Source organism: Cetorhinus maximus, chromosome 1 (genome assembly GCF_964194155.1).
Source record: "Cetorhinus maximus chromosome 1, sCetMax3.hap1.1, whole genome shotgun sequence".
NCBI classification, from domain to species: domain Eukaryota; kingdom Metazoa; phylum Chordata; class Chondrichthyes; order Lamniformes; family Cetorhinidae; genus Cetorhinus; species Cetorhinus maximus.
Genome location: NC_135879.1, coordinates 107,242,796 through 107,257,882, shown reverse-complemented (window position 1 = coordinate 107,257,882; position 15,087 = coordinate 107,242,796). Strand labels below are relative to the sequence as shown.

Here is a 15,087-nt window from a genome sequence, read left to right as displayed (position 1 = left end):
CCTGATGGCAAGTCCCGACTTCTGCACATCACATGTGTCCAGAAGTGTTCTGGGCTGGCGTGTTTTCCCACCAATGTGAGTGGTAAATTTGACACGGTGGGATAATTCCAGCGAGCAGGCAAGACGATGAGATGCAAATGCTTCGAAATTAGGTTCCTTGACGTTGGATGGTGGGAAAGGCAGCCTGCTGTTGATGGGTGGAGCGGACGATAGCTAACTGGTTTCACGAAGGTATAAATCTGATATTTGGCCTTCCTGCCATATTGCCCAATCAAGCCCACCATGACGCCTGACGCCAAGAGGGGCAGAAAATTCCGGCTCATGATTTGATTAATTTGGGATTGAAAGCTACTGAGGCTTTGATCCAAACATAGAATCTTTGGTGGCTATTACATTGTCCCAGAGAAGCAGTTAGATTTTATCTCGAGGATATCGCAGTTTAAAAAAATCTATACCTAAGATAAGTGTATCTATAATATATATAAAATATATCTATATGCATGTGTGTGTGTATATTATTAAAAATGTTAAATTTGCATCCACTTCCTGATTATGAAATCTAATTCTTGTCGTCAAGATTTTGGCAAACTTTTATATCAGCTTTGTCCATTATAAACACCAATACCCATTATCTCTGGATGGAACCCCTTGTGTAAACCTGTCGCACACTAATTGCACGATCCTTCATTGGGGTGGCAGAGTATTATCTTTTCACAATTAATTACTTAAGATAGTGGTTCTTAAACTGGGGTCTGCAGAGACTTTCCAGAGGGTCTGTGATGCAAGGTCAAATGCTGTGGTCAAGAGAAAGCGAGTAAGTAGTGGTTGGGGGTGTGCTCAGCTTTTTGAGCGCTCCTGTACTTCCCCTTCCTAAGTGCTTTCTCCATGTTCTGTTCTCCCCTGACTCCTACACTCTAATGGGCCTTCCAAGATACAGAAATGTTCCAGTGAGAATCAGCACACTAGTCTCACTATTATCTGTAATTATCTGTTTTCTTAAAAGCATTATTGAAAAACTTTTTAGACGTAGCACTGTATAATATTATGAATATTGTATAGTTTTATCTTTAGATGGAATCCTATGATTACTAAGCCATTTAAAAAGGAGCCTTTTAACCAAAAAGGTTTGAGGGCCACTGACGATGCTTTCTGATCACAGAAATGTCTGACAAGTCTTGCATGTGATGCACACTTTGTGTTCACATCAACTTTAATTACATTATCATCGTTTTTGAGTCACTATTTATGTCAACATTGATAAATAGAAAAGCCTATTTATCTACATAAATCAAAAATGATTTATTGTTGTTAATACCAACAATGTCTGATATCTTTTTTGCAGGTCTCCAGTGGGCTGGGTGGCACTTGTGCAAATTTCCCAGGTGTATTGGATATGATTTTTCATTTTAATTTTTGGGTTTGTGGCTACCCTTTTTAGCCAGGCTTTTGGATGCCTGGTTACCCAACCACTTCGTTTTGAACAGCAGCCTGCCACCTTACCTGTTTGCCACCAATTCCAACCTTGAATCATAGCACTCCTCCCTGCTTCCTTCCCTCAGCAGTGGTGGGAAGGCCTCAAGCACTCAGGCCTACTCACCCATCTGATTAGTATTTTAATCATCTCAATCACGTCTCTCTGTCCCCAACTCTCTCTACTCCTTCTGATCCATGACCCAACTGATTAGTCACTAGCACGGATCTCATACAATGTAGCATCAGCTTTAATGCTTCCTCATACAATGCCACTGAACTTACAATAAGTTAAAGGTTGCCTTCTCAAAATGCATGGACTTTTGTAATTTTATTTTTTGCTTTGCACTTGATTTGTTTTGGAAGCTTTAAAATATTTTACGTTGATAGTGCAGTATGAATAAAAGAGGCATGGAGTCTTCCCAGTGGCATTTGATGAAGCCAGGTCTTGATGTCATCTCTTCATTGTTTACATTTTTCTCTTCATTCTTTGGAAACTATCTTGTATTTCATAAAACATTTTAAGCCTTTATATATAAATCTGATTTCAGCTCTGCATTTTAATGAACTTGCAATTCCTGTTTTTTTTAATGCTTGTCAGGAATATGTTGAAGCCCGGGTAAGTTCTTGTTAAATAACCCAACAAGGATTATACCTTTCAAATGTATTTCCTGGAAGACAATTTTAAACTTATGTTCATAATCAGATGGTGAACAACGTTGGAACAGTTAGGAACAGAAAAAAGCAATTGGGCTCAACATGCTGGGTGTCTTTGGGCTGGCATGGACAAGATGGGCCGAATGGCCTCCTTCTGTGCTGTAACTTTTCTATGGTTTTGTGCTTGAGAATTTTCATCAACTCCACCTTACCCACTTTCTACCATATCCCTGAAACCTTTTCTCTCTCCAAAAATACATACAATAGCCTCTTCATAAAAGCAAAATACTGCGGATGCTGGAAATCTGAAACAAAAACAAAAACTGCTGGAAAAACTCAGCAGGTCCAACAGCATCTGTGGAGAGGAAGACAGAGTAAACGTTTCGAGTCCATATGACTCTTCATCAGAACTAAAGAGAAAAAGAAATATGGTGAAATATAAGCTGTTTAAGGGGGGTGAAGATCGTACCCCCTCCAATCCAGCAACTACCACATAGGCCAGTTGAAGAGGAGAAGTTACAATCCCTGATCACACAGCGACCCACAGAGACTAAGGCTTCCTTTAACCGGTTTTATTCAAGCATATGCAAGGGAGCCACAATCATTCCTAAGAATGAAGACCCAGCTCCCAGATTGATTACATTTCATTACTTCTGTACTTTTTCTTATCATAATACATTTGAGTACATATGAATACATCCAATCGATGACCGACACACAGGTTCCATTTTAACACTGTCCTATTGAGTACATAAACATGTCATTTTGCTAACCAATCATTCTAAAGGATGTATACATAATTATATTATCCAATCAAAATTAAAACACGTATGCAAAGACCTTGGTTCTCACAACTCAAGACTGTTTGTGTTTCATCAAAGCCCTCTCTTTGCCCATTGTATGTCTTCCCATATCTAAGCTAAAACCATCTGCCCCTTCCCTATGTGAGAGGGGAGTGCACTTAATCTATTTTATGTCCTGCTTGTGTTTTCAGCCTGACTCTCAAGGCTGTGCAATGTTCATCTGATAATTGTCAACTCTTAATACGCTTAGCAGCTATGTCTGCCTGGAGATTTTAAGTGTTCTTCAGTAAATTCTTAGTGTTCTCTTTTAGCATTTTTAATTTTCCCCTAACATGGGGTTGGACAGGTGAAGCTGGATAGAGGGCCAGTGATAGGTGGAGGCAAAGGAGAGATTGCCAAAGATGTCATAGACAAAAGGACAAAGGGGTGTTGACCGTGGTGATATTAGCTAAAGGATGTGCTAATGGTGACATTAAGGGTAGAAAGCAGGGTGAGCAAGTGACAGATGGCCCTAGTGGGGGTGGGGTGGGGGTAGGGGATCGAAATAGGCTAAAAGATGGAGATAAAACAATGAATGGAAATAAATTTTAAAAATAATAATAGAAATAGGTGGGAAAATAAAAAAATATATATAAAAAATATTATAATTATTAGAAAAAAGGGGGATCAAAAAGGGGTGAGGATGGAGGAGAGAATTCATGATCTGAAGTTGTTGAATTCAGTGTTAAGTCTGGAAGGCTGTAAAGTGCCTAATCGGAAAATGAGGTGCTGTTCCTCCAATTTGCGTTGAGCTTCACTGGAACATTGCAGCAGGCTAAGGATGGACCTGTGGGCATGAGAACAGGGTGGTGTGTTGAAATGGCAAGCGACAGGAAGATCTGGGTCATGCTTGCGGACAGACTGAAGGTGTTCCACAAAGCATTCACCCAGTCTGCGTTTGGTCTCTCCAATGTAGAGGAAACCGCATTGGGAGCAGCGAATGCAGTAGACTAAATTGAGGGAAGTGCAAGTGAAGTGCTGCTTCACTTGAAAGGAGTGTTTGGGCCCTTGGACGGTGAGGAAGGGGGAAGTAAAGGGGCAGGTGTTGCACCTTCTGCGGTTGCATGGGAAGGTGCCATGGGAGGGGGTTGAGGTGTAGGAGGTAATAGCGGAGTGGACCAGAGTGTCCCGGAGGGAACGATCCCTACGGAACGCCGACAGTGGGGGTGAAGGGAAGATGTGTTTGGTGGTGGCATCATGCTGGAGTTGGCGGAAATGGCGGAGGATGATCCTTTGAATGCGGAGGCTGGTGGGGTGATAAGTGAGGACAAGGGGAACCCTATCATGGTTCTGTGAGGGCAGATGCGCGGGAGATGGGTCAGACACAGTTGAGGGCCCTGTCAACCACTGTGGGTGGAAAACCTAGGTTAAGGAAGAAGGAAGACATGTCAGAAGAACTGTTTTGGAAAGTGGCATCATCGGAACAGATGCAACGGAGGTGAAGGAACTGAGAGAATGGGATGGAGTCCTTACAGGAAGCAGGGTGTGAGGAGCTGTGGTCGAGGTAGCTGTGGGAGTTGGTGGGCTTGTAATGAATGTTGGTGGATAGTCTATCACCAGAAATTGAGACAGAGAGGTCAAGGAAGGGAAGGGAAGTGTCAGTGATGGATCATGTGAAAATGATGGAGGGGTGGAAATTGGAAGCAACATTAATACATTTTTCCAGGTCCAGATGAGTGCATGAAGTGGCATCGAAGCAGTCATCGATGTGCCGGAGAAAGAGTTGTGGGAGGGGGCCTGAGTAGGACTGGAACTGGGAATGTTCCACATACCCCATGAAGAGACAAGCATAACTGGGACCCATGCCGGTACCCATGGCCACACCTTTTATTTGGAGGAAGTGAGATGAGTTTAAGGAGAAATTGTTCAGTGAGAGAACAAGTTCAGCCAGATGAGTGCATGGAGGAGAGTGATGGTGGATGGGGATTGTTTGGGCCTCTGTTCAATAGTCTCTTGAACCTATTTGTACTGCAGTGGCAGTTGGTGGCCCTTTTGATGAATGAGGCCACATAAATTAAGGTGCTAAATTTGTATCCCAGGTCCTTGATTGTCTGATGTTTAGATTGAAATAATATTTTAATGTCTTCGAGCTTCCATTTTGGCACAAATAAAAATGAATTTTCACAACTCAAACAAGAACTGTTCGTTACACTGTTTACTAATAAATTAAGTTGGAAATACAAAAGATTACATTTAAAATAACAAACATTTTAATGTGTGTGCTTTATTGTAACAAATATACAATAAGTTAATGTGTACTTATTAGAAATTCAAGTTCTGTATACTGTGGAAAAAAAGTTAATTTTTGCACAATATGTGACATTATGTTACTTCTCAAAAAATGTTGCAGTTGAGCACAACCTCAAAGATTTCTTTGCTTTGACAACTAGTCTGTACAATGCAGCACCACTAGCAATCCTAGGATCATGTCAATCAAACGGTGTAAACAGACATCTGATTTCCTTCCACCATTCTACATGGAAAGCCATTAGGATGTGGTTCCTGGATGCCCTTTATTTAGAGTTGGAGATATAAACAGAGGTAATGGTTTTTGGCAGTAAAGCAGAAGTATGGGACAATTACAGCTGCCTCCTCCAGTTTGGTAAAATCTATACGTTTTACAAAATTTAATTGAGGATTTTGAATCTAGGTCACTTATGTAAATTGGAAAATAGTAATGGCCTGAACACTGAATTGTGGGCTACTCCACTCCATATATCATTCCACCATGCTACCCTACTCCCTCATCCACTTCCTGCCACCCTAACCCTTCACCTGCCATCCGACCCTGTTATCCACCTTACCCACCCAAATACCACCCTACCCCCTCTGCCACCCTGTACCCTCATCCACTTGACACCCTATTCCCTCACCCACCTCCCACCCTATGCCCTCAGTCACTTACCTTACGCACTTGCCTTCTCTCCATAGCTTCTCAACGTGGCATTGGGACCATTAAACTCTCTAGTTACTGGAATATGACAGCTAGTGATGTAGAAAGGAGGTTGGCTTGGCTTCCCCTGATATCCTGCACTACGAGGAAGGACTCCGAGAACAGGTACGCTCCGCATTTCTAAAGAGGCCCGGTTCAGAAGTCTGGGTGAGAAATGTGGAGCTCCGGTAAGAAAATAGGAGTGGAGTAGAAATCCGACTTTGATTGCCACTCCTCAAAAGATTCAGCCCCATACTTCCAAGTGTATATCTGTGCCCTCAGCTCATCTGCTTTATTCATCAGACTCCATGCAGTGAAGTGTATACAACTACTCACCGAACAACTCGTGCTCTCTAATAGTACATTGGACCATCACCAACCACATTGTCTAATGCTGTAGTTTAAAACTCTCATTACATTAATAATCCAAGGATTAAAGTTGGGAGCAGGAAGAAGTAAATATTTACAGATATACAACAGGAGACGAAAACTTTCTTTTCATATTAGTTGTTTTAAAGTATCATTTTTGTTATATTTTCTGATTTAAGTATTCTGTTTATGTCAATAGAACATATTGAATGAAAGTATTGGAATACTACAGAACTCAGCGGAAAACTTAAAGGTAAATCAATTAATATGTTTGGTTTGAATGCATCCTTTTATTGTTGAAAATTCACGTTATTTATTTTGAAATTGCGTTTTCAGAATGGCTTTTTTCTCCATGTTTTGTGCCCTGTTCTGGATTGGACAATTCTAGAGTGAGATGCTGCATTAGGGAGCCTGTTTTTCAGTTCTGCCGATGTTACTATTGACTGGCCACATGGGGGCATGGAACAGCAGGCTGGCATCAACTTCTCCCCTGTGGACATGGATCAACTTCCTATTGATTTGTTTGTTTTCAATTTGTCCTCATGAGCAAACTTCACTTGCTACCTCATCAAAATGTCATGATTTCGATCAGGAAAATAACAGTACAAATAATCAAATCTGTATCTCTTCCATTACTAAAGTGCAACTTGGTGATGTTTCATTCTATTGTGCTTTTGGCTATTGGCTTGATATCTAACAACAGTGCTCACGCACTTGAAATGCTGTGCACTATGGCTAATCAAATCGAGCTTTTTACCCACTGTAATGACTGGGTTGTCTCACCATTATCATTGTTTTAAAATTGGCCTAGTTTTTACATTATATTATGGGGTTATGCGAGTAAGCTCTCCCATCCCTGCACCTCTTGTGGTTGGACACCCTATCATTCTTTTGCTTTTCCAGATGCCTGAACCTAAGAAGGTAGATGTAACCAAATGAAGGCAGGGTCATGCCAGGTGTGAATTCCCTCATCCCCTTGCTAGTTTTCACTGATCTGGGAGATGTTAGCGGTCTCTATTTTACAACTTTCCATTCAATGTGGCTCATGTCAAGAAACTAGAAGAAAGAGACTGTAACTTTGAACCGATCCTGTTCATTTTCATTGACACAAGCATTATTTAAAGTGGATCTGTGCTTGGTGAAAATGCTCACAAGTACAGGAATCAGCATATAAGAAGTCTTGCAGCATGGTGGTTCATAGTACATTACATTTTCTGACCTATACTGGCTCTTGGTCCAACAACATCTCAATTATAAAACCTCATCCTTGTTTTCAAATCCCTCTATGGCCTCACCCCTCCATATTTCTGTAATTTCTCCATCCCTGCAAATCTTTGAGATACCTGCTGTCCTCTAAATCTAGTCTCTTGCACGTCCGTGATTTTAATCATTCCACCATTGGCAGATGTGCTTTCATCTGCTTTGGCCTTAAACTCTGGATTTCCAATCCTAAATTTCTCCACCTCTCTTGCCTCCTTTAAGATGCTCCTTTAAAACCTACCTATTTGACCAAGATTTTGGTGATCCGTCCTGATATCTCCTCATGTGGCTTGTTGTTAATGTTACTGATTAATACCTGGAATGAGTGGGTTGTCTTATGAGGAAAGGTTGGACAGACTGGGCTTGTTTCCGCTGGAGTTTAGAAGAGTGAGGTGGGTTTGATTGAAATATGCAAGATCCTGAATGGCCTTGAAAAGGTGGACATCAAAAGGATGTTTCCTGTTGTGGGTGAGTCCAGAACTCGGGGAAACTGTTTTAAAATTAGGGATCGTCCTTTTAGGACAGATGAGAAATTTTTTCTCTCAGATGTTGTGCGACTTTGGACTTCTTTGCCTCAGACGTTGGTGGAGGCGGGGTCATTGAATATTTTTAAGGCAGAGGTAGATAGATTATTGTTAGGCAAGCAAATCAAAGGTTACCGGGGTTATATGGGAATGTGGAAATTGAAACATAAGAAGATCAGTCATGATCTTATTGAATGGTGGAGCAGGCTCGAGGGGCCGAATGGCCTACTCCTGTTTTTATTTCTTATGTTCTTATGTTTTTATTGATAACCCTCTTGTTAAATGCCTAAGGATGTTTTGCTTTGTTAAAAGTGTTATATAAATGCAAATTGTTGCTAAGATTTGTTAAGTATATGAAATTTTCACACCAACTTGAACTGTCAAAACATTTAGAAGTGAAACTGTAGACTTGGGTTCTTTTGCACTTGCTTTTGTTCCTGGGGATCATGGACCAGACTGACGCTATTGTAGAGGAGCATATTAGCACGGGATTATTAGCTGAAGTGTAGTTTCTCAACATCTCATTGGTACCATATCAATATTGCAAATAAATATGGTGTCAACATAGAAGTTGCATTGCTTCTTCAGTTGAAGATTTTTTTAAATGTGAAAATTATTTCAATTCTAAAGATTTGTATTGAATTGACGATAGAGAATCAGGCACCAAACTGAAATTAAGAAATTCTGATATATCTGCCAAGAACAGATCCCGAAGGAAATACAATGAAAAGACATTTCTGAGAGACTTAATTTATCAGCTTAATTTAGCTATGCTGACTGAGGAAATTATGAAATCCTGCTTCAGTGAGTTTATGATATTATGAGGAAGGCATTTGGATTTACAGATGCAAAGTTTTTGGTTGAGATGTACTTAGCATTCAAATCTCGAGTTTGGAAAAAAAATCAATGTGATGTCTGTTAAAGGAAAGCAGATTGATAAGTATTTCTCTATCTTATATTTTTTCCCTTTTTTTTCCCCCATCTTTTTTCCTCTCTAAATTAGGGCATTGGTTTAAGCTAAGAGATGGGAAATTAAAAATTTCATTTGGGGTAATAAAACAGTAAGTGAATTAATAATAAATAGCTTCACCAGAATGTCAACTTCACCAAAATGCAAGAGAATTTGTAGAGTATGGGAACTTGGTGAGGTGGGGGCCAAAGGTGTTGCTTGGTATATTTTATAAAAGCATTAAATTAAGATTGTTGGCTAAGTTATAGTAAATACCTAAAGCATATGATTGAATTTAATAAATTGAACAAGGTTGTTACCCAGATTAAAATCTATAAATAGACAGCTGAATGATATTTTCAAACTTGAAAACCTAATTAGTTAAGTATAATACAATAGAGATGGCTGGGCAGGTGATGTGTTGCAGCTGTAGCGTAGTGATGTGGGTTCTAATGGACACCGGTGTGTTCTGCTGCTCAAGGAACTTCTGCTCAGCATTGATGCATTAGGCAAAAAGAAAGTTACTTAGACACTTTGTTCCAGGAGACAGTCAAACCCTTATGGATCAAATCTGGTCGGACTAAGAAAAGGGGCAGAATTTAATGCTCTCCCCGAAGGTGAGGTTGGTGGTGGAGTTGGGGGGGGGAAGCATTTAATTAGGCAGGATGGTGGCAGGTGGGGACCCTGCCATCTTCCCACTTCCACCCCTATAAGTCTGAGATGGGAAAGCCCATGGACAGCCTTCCTGTCCTGCTGCTAATTGAGGCCCTTAATTCCACCATTGCTGGTGTTAACCCAGCAGCAGGTGGGGGGCTTGCCACGTGGAGAGCGCGAGAAGCAAACCCTTTGTTCATGGGCTCATGGGGACGTCACTCATTCAAAGGCACTCAGTGCCAAATTGAGGGCCTTGGCTTTGGGAAGGGAGGTTGCTGAGAGCCTGCCCTTGTTGCCGCACCGCCAGCCATCCCCTCCCTGGAAATCCCCATCCCGCGATCCCTCTCACCATCACTCACCTGTAGCCTGGAATCCAGTGACGATCCTGGGCCACTGGTGGATGTTACACAGGCAGCCACCACCACCTCCCCTGATTGGCCGGCAGCTCTTGGCATGCGGGACTTGCACCCTTGGCACGAGGTCCTTGATTCTGGGGAAGGCCCATTGCTGCCCAGTTGAGTACCTGAGTGGCATTTAATTCAGTGGGCCTTCCCGAAAAGATGAGGCTCTCGCTGGCTATCCAAAGAGGCTCCCCTTGCCTCCATTAAATACCATCCAGAAGTTCTGTTGAGGGAGTATGAACAACTAGGGGCCAAATTCAAAAGAAAAACCACAAAAGTAATAATCTGTGCATCAGGGAACAACAACATCTTGTCCAATCAGAGTTGACTTGCCTGTCCTGAATTTAAACAAAAGCTTCGGAGATAACTGTTCCCTGGTGAATTCCAAATGGCAATAACTCGACCAATGAGAGTCAACTTGAATGGTTTGAATTTAACAAAAGCTTGGGAGATAACTGTTCTCTGGTGAATTCTCCATGGCAATGCCTCGACCAATCAGACTACATTTGGTAACCAGCAAGAAAACGATCAGAACAGCCTCCAGTTTCATTCATCATCTGCAAAAGAAGGCTCAGCTGTCTTGGTCATATCACCCAACTTGCGTCAACACCACCTGAAAATCGTGTCATGCAGTGGGTTCCTACTGAATGTAGAAGAGGAGGGCAACCCAAGATGAACTAGAACCTGACTGTCAGTAGAGGTCTTCAGCTCGTCAGCAGATACTGGAGCAACACGAAAACATTGGCTGTGGACAGGAGAGAATGGAGCAGCTCCCTAGGTTGCTAGATCCCTCCTTATCCAAGACCCCCGACTTACCTGGGCCTGAACATCATAGCTGCCTTCTCTGTGGGCCGACCTGGAATCCGGCAGTGCCAACCACTCAGATCTGGTGCTTCTGCGACTGCAAGAGATGCCAGCTGTTCTCATGGTTGGGACCCCTCCCTCTGAGAGGTGGATGGCCCACTCTAGGCCACTTTAGCCCACTGACAGCACGCCATTGCTGTGGAGTGCACTTCTTTTCGATGTGTCGGCTGCCGGCTGGCTCTTGCAACAAAGGGGCAAGCAATCCCCCTCCCCGTAAAATCAAGCCCATAAATTCCGTCCATGACACAGGCTGGAATTTTCATGGTGTCTGTCATGGCTGGTGGGGGATGGAGGCGACAATATAGCGAGAAGGCCAAAAATCAGTTTCATGACGTTGTGAAACCAGTTTGCGATTTTCTGCTCCACCCATCAGTGGCGGGCCCCATTTCCTGCCCCTGCGCTTCGGGAACCTAATTTCAATGCTTTAGCATCTCATCCTAAGCCCTGCTCACTGGAACCACCCTCCCATGCTGGATCATCTGGCATCACGCCAACATGTTTCACAGCTGTACATAAGCGACGTGCACCTAGCAAGTTGCACCTTGCTTGGGACTTAGAGGTTTGTTCACCTACCTTGCTTCAGGCAGCACTCGCAGTCATCAGCACCAGGCTTCGGAGGCAGCACCACATCACTTTTAGGGGTGCTCACAGACAGGTCTCTACCTATCAGACCAACGTAAGGCAGTGGTGGCTTTTCAATGGCTTCAGGTCTAGGTTTTGCTTGGGGAAGGGGGAGAAATGGCCTCAGGCAAGGGAAGAGGCTGCAGGGTGCAAGGGCTGTACTGGGGAAGGGAGGTATCCCAGGGTGTGTGTGAGGGCACATGTTGATATGTTGGGGCACATGTGTATGGGGGCACATGTTGCAAGTGGCCTCAAGATGATGAGGGCTGAGGAGGCAGTCTCCAGGGGATATGAGGCCAGATGGGGATGTGAGGATGTTTGTGAGAGAGTGAGTGGTGATGTCCCTTGAGCTGGCAGTTAGTGAAATGCCAGTGAATGTGTGATGGCCTTTTGAGTGTGAGTTGAGAGTGATGAGATGGTTGCCTTACCCTGACAGCACGAATGAGATCGTTCATCCATTTTCTGCACTGAATGGCTGACCTCTTGTTCGCTGCACTGGCTCTGACTACCTCAACCACCACCTCACAAGCTGGAGTGATAAGACTGATGGACATCCTGCGGCTGGAGCAGAGGTAGAAGACATCATGGCGGGTCTCATGGCCTCCAGAAGGCATCCCAGGGATGTATCACTGAATTGGGGGGGGAGGGGGGTGGCGGGCTGCACTCTTCTTGGCTTTTGGGGCCATGTCTTCTGGTGCTAGGCTGCAAGCATTGAGAAGTGTGCACATGGCACCCTGCACGAGGAAGTGGCGAGGTAACAGTGTGGCAGACAAATTGGAGGCCACTTGCCAGCGAGAAGGCGTGTTTCCTGTGGCTGTATAATTAATGAGGTGGGAATGGGATGATACCGATGATGATGATGCGAAAACCCGCCACTGTGGCCGGCAGATAAACTACCTTTTTCCCGTTCGCTACCACACAGTGCAAATCTGGGACAATTCCGCCCACAGAGTCTGGGAAGGTTAAATGAGTGGGAGAAAAATTATCAGCTGGAGTATAATGTGGGAAAGTGTGAGGATATCCACTTTGGCAGGAAGAGCAGAAAAGCAAAATAATATTTAAATGGAGAGAGACTGCAGAAGGTAGCAAAACAGAGATCTGTGAGAACAAAAACAAAAATTGCTGGAAAAACTCAGCAGGTCTGACAGCATCTGTGGAGAGGAAGACGGAGCTAATGTTTCGAGTCCGAATGACTCTTCATCAGAACTAAAGAGAAATAGAAATGTGTTGAAATATTAGCTGTTTAAGGGGGGTGGGACAGGTAGAGCTGGATAGAGGGCCAGTGATAGGTGGAGGCAAAGGAGAGACAAAGGTTTAGGGGTGTTGATGGTGGTGATATTAGCTAAAGGATGTGCTAATGGTGACATTAAGGGTAGAAAGCAGGATGAGCAAGTGAAAGATGGCCCTAGTGGGGGTGGGGTGGGGGGAGGGGGGATCGAATAGGCCAAAAGGTGGAGATAAAACAATGGATGGAAATAAATTTTTAAAATAATAAAAGAAATAGGTGGGAAAATAAAAAATATATAATAATTATTTTTTAAAAAGGGGATCAAAAAGGGGGCGAGGATGGAGGAGAGAGTTCATGATCTGAAGTTGTTGAACTCAATGTTAAGCCCGGAAGGCTGTAAAGTGCCTAATCGGAAGATGAGGTGCTGTTCCTCCAGTTTGCATTGAGCTTCACTGGAACATTGCAGCAGGTCAAGGATGGACATGTGGGCATGAGAGCAGGGTGGTGTGTTGAAATGCTAAGCGACAGGACACACCGAAGGTGTTCCGCAAAGCGGTCACCCAGTCTGCATGTGGTCTCCAATGTAGAGGAGGCTGCATTGGGAGCAGCGAATGCAGTAGACTAAATTGAGGGAAGTGCAAGTGAAATGCTGCTTCACTTGAAAGGAGTGTTTGGGCCCTTGGACGGTGAGGAGGGGGGAAGTAAAGGGGCAGGGGTTGCACCTTCTGCAGTTGCATGGGAAAGTGCCGTGAGAGGAGGTTGAGGTGTAGTGGGTGACGGAGGAGTGGACCAAGGTGTCCCGGAGGGAACGAACCCTGCGGAAAGCCGACGGGGGGTGGGTAAAGGAAAGATGTGTTTGGTGGTGGCATCATGTGATGGTGGCTTCCCTTCACCACCCCTGTCAGCATTCCATTGGGATCGTTCTCTCCGGGACACCCTGGTCAGCTCCTCCATTACCCCCTACACCTCAACTCCCTCCCACAGCACCTTCCCATGCAACCTACCCTTAATGCCACCATTAGCACATCCTTTAGCTAATATCACCACTGTCAACACCCCTTTGACCTTTTGTTTATGACATCTTTGGCAATCTCTCCAATCACTGGCCCTCTATCCATCCCCACCTGACCCACCCCTCTTAAACAGCTTATATTTCACTTTATTTCTATTTCTCTTTAGTTCTGATGAAGAGTCATTCGGACTCGAAACATTAACTCTGTCTTCCTCTCCACGGATGCTGTCAGACCCGCTAAATTTTTCCAGCAATTTTTGTTTTTGTTTTAGATTTCCAGCTTCCGCAGTATTTTGCTTTTATCTTAGAGATCTGCGAGTCCTTGTAAATGAAATAAAAAAGTTAAAATGCAGGTCTGGCAAGTAAGTAGGAACACAAATGGAATGTCAGTTTTTATTGCAAGGGCATTGATAAGACCGTATCTAGAGTACTGCAAACAGTTTTGGTTTCCTTATTTTTTTATACATTTACGGGATGTTGGTGTCATTGGCTGGGCCAGCATTTATTGGGCATCCCTAATTCCCCTTGAAAAGGTGGTGGTGAGAGTCGTTGCAGTCCCTGTGGTGTAGGTACACCTACAATGCTGTTAGGGAGGGAGTTCCACGATTTTAACCCAGCGACAGTAAAGGGACAGCGACATATTTCCAAATCAGGATGATGAATGGCTTGGAGGGGATGTTATGAGACAGTCTTTTGGTAAAGCTGAGTTATTTAAAAATCCCAGAGGGAAACTTTAAACAACTGTCATAACCTATTTTTTTAAGTGGTATGTTTGTGATGCAACTCTAAATTCAGGAATCAGACCCCTGGTTCTGGAGAGGTTTTATATTAAAATAAATGAAACACTTTATTAAGATACAACACACTAAACACATATACATGGCTACAAATTACCACTATCATAACTTGTAACAAATTCCTAAACTAATCTCCATTAAGGCAACAGCAACCCATACACTTAACCAGACACCAGGCAAAGTATTTTCACCGTACGAATTCAAAATGAGGTTCCTTTCACTTTGGTTCCTGTGGACACAGTTGTAGGCTTACAGCTACTTTCATATTACATTGCCTCTCCTCCACACTCACGAAAACTGCTGAAGTTATACCTAGCACAACTCATTGAATGTAACTTCTCATTGTATTGACAGCCTCTTTGAACAATAAAACATCTTTCATAGTACCAATTTTATTAGTAATATAAACATATTGCCTGGTCTCTGCTTGGTAGGTGCCAGATTTCACCCCACTTCTTGAATGCTGTATTCAAAAAATGCAAATACACTCTACCTCTCTTACATCTC

At 43.2% G+C, this 15,087-nt stretch overlaps 1 protein-coding gene across 8 annotated transcripts in view; it reads left to right on the top strand.

Moving 5' to 3' along the window:
- Positions 1–15,087, top strand: part of LOC144682600 (prominin-1-A-like) — a 297,236-nt gene that overhangs the window by 228,399 nt on the left and 53,750 nt on the right. For all 8 annotated transcript variants that reach the window (XM_078545151.1, XM_078545141.1, XM_078545114.1 and 5 more), the window contains one exon: positions 6,470–6,523. In XM_078545151.1, coding sequence (XP_078401277.1) covers positions 6,470–6,523 — 54 coding nt within the window. The remainder of the gene's footprint in view (positions 1–6,469; positions 6,524–15,087) is intronic.